Below are 1,392 nucleotides of genomic sequence, written 5' to 3'. Positions count from 1 at the left end.
TGTAGTGTGGATGGTGTAGCCCCAGTTAGAGCCACAGCAAGGGCTGGACAGAAAGCACTTTAGGTGTAGTACCTGTTTTTGGTCATGTCATAAAATTCTGACTTAAAGCTGGGAATATCAAAACTTTCCTATTCTTATATGTTAGGATTACAAAAAAGACTGTCATAGATGCTTAATTGTTGTTGTTGTTGTTGTTGCCCAGGCTGGAGTGCAGAGGCATGATCATGGCTCACTGCAGCCTCCACCTCCCTGGGTTCCCACCTCAGCCTCCCAAGTAGCCGGAACCACAGGCACGCACCGCCATGCCCGGCTAATTTGTGTATTTTTTGCAGAGACAGGTTCATCCTATGTTGCCCAGGCTGGTCTCAAACTCCTGGGCTCAAGCAATCTGCCTGCCTCAGTCTCCCAAAGTGCTAGGATTACAGGCCTGAGCCACCGCACCCGGCCCACAGGTGCTTAATTTTATCTTGAGAAAATATTAATTACACAGCTTATTTTAGAAAATCTCTTTTTTCTCTGGAAAAAGAATTATTGAAGACTAAAGATGACTGTTAGCTCTGTCACTTTTCTTGTATGTGCAAAGGAAAATTGTGTTGACTCTGCTTGTCGTAATTATGACTAAAACTAAATTTCATTTTGTTTTTTCAAGAAATCCTGGCCGCTGCAAGGAGCTCCTTTTGCTTTGTTTTTCCGATTTCCTGATTGGGCGATACCTTGAAGTCAATGTTGTCAGTGGGGAGGAGTCACTAATTGCTGTGCGCGAACCATTTTCTTGGAAAAAGCTTAAAAGTTCACAAGCGTTAACATCCGCAAAAACGACAGTTGTTGTGACCACACAGAAAAGGTACCCTAAGTGAAATGAGTGTGGCTCTTGGTCTGGCAGTTTTATCTGCTGGGTTTCAAGCCTCTTTCCATGATTGTATTTGGGGGACGGGGTGCATTTCCATGGAACTCTGAAGGTCAAGTTCTGTCTCTGCAGCTGCCCAGCAGCAGCGTGAAGCCCAAGGAGGACGGCCTTCACTCCCTCAAGCCCCACTCTGCCCTGGCAGTTCTCAAGGTGGCTCTCAGAGCAGGCTGGCCTCACCCAGCTCCCACCACCTCTTCCATCCTGACGAGGCCATGGTGTGTAGTGCACGGCATCCCTGTGTCACTCGCATTGGGAGCAACAGGATTGTGGGGTCACGCGAAGCCTGTTTGAAGATGTGGTACCACTTAAGAATGAAGTTAGGAGAAACAGTGTGTAATCTGGGACTTGTGGCTGGGGAACATAGGGACCACCCAGATTTTAACTGGAGTTTTGTCTCAGGAAAGCATTTCACGTCCACGTGTTCTCTTCGGTAGTTATAAAACCAAAAAGCCCTGAATAGCAGGCTTTTTTTTTTTTTTTTTTTT

General features: G+C 46.3%; 1 protein-coding gene across 1 annotated transcript in view; it reads left to right on the top strand.

The window, feature by feature from the left end:
* The window catches only part of MOV10L1 (Mov10 RISC complex RNA helicase like 1), a 78,013-nt gene that overhangs the window by 26,715 nt on the left and 49,906 nt on the right, over positions 1–1,392 (top strand). The window contains exon 7 of the mRNA XM_011985608.1: positions 650–844. Coding sequence (XP_011840998.1) covers positions 650–844 — 195 coding nt within the window. The remainder of the gene's footprint in view (positions 1–649; positions 845–1,392) is intronic.

Source organism: Mandrillus leucophaeus, unplaced genomic scaffold, assembly GCF_000951045.1.
Source record: "Mandrillus leucophaeus isolate KB7577 unplaced genomic scaffold, Mleu.le_1.0 Scaffold288, whole genome shotgun sequence".
NCBI classification, from domain to species: Eukaryota; Metazoa; Chordata; class Mammalia; order Primates; family Cercopithecidae; genus Mandrillus; species Mandrillus leucophaeus.
This window is presented reverse-complemented; position numbering and strand designations above follow the sequence as displayed.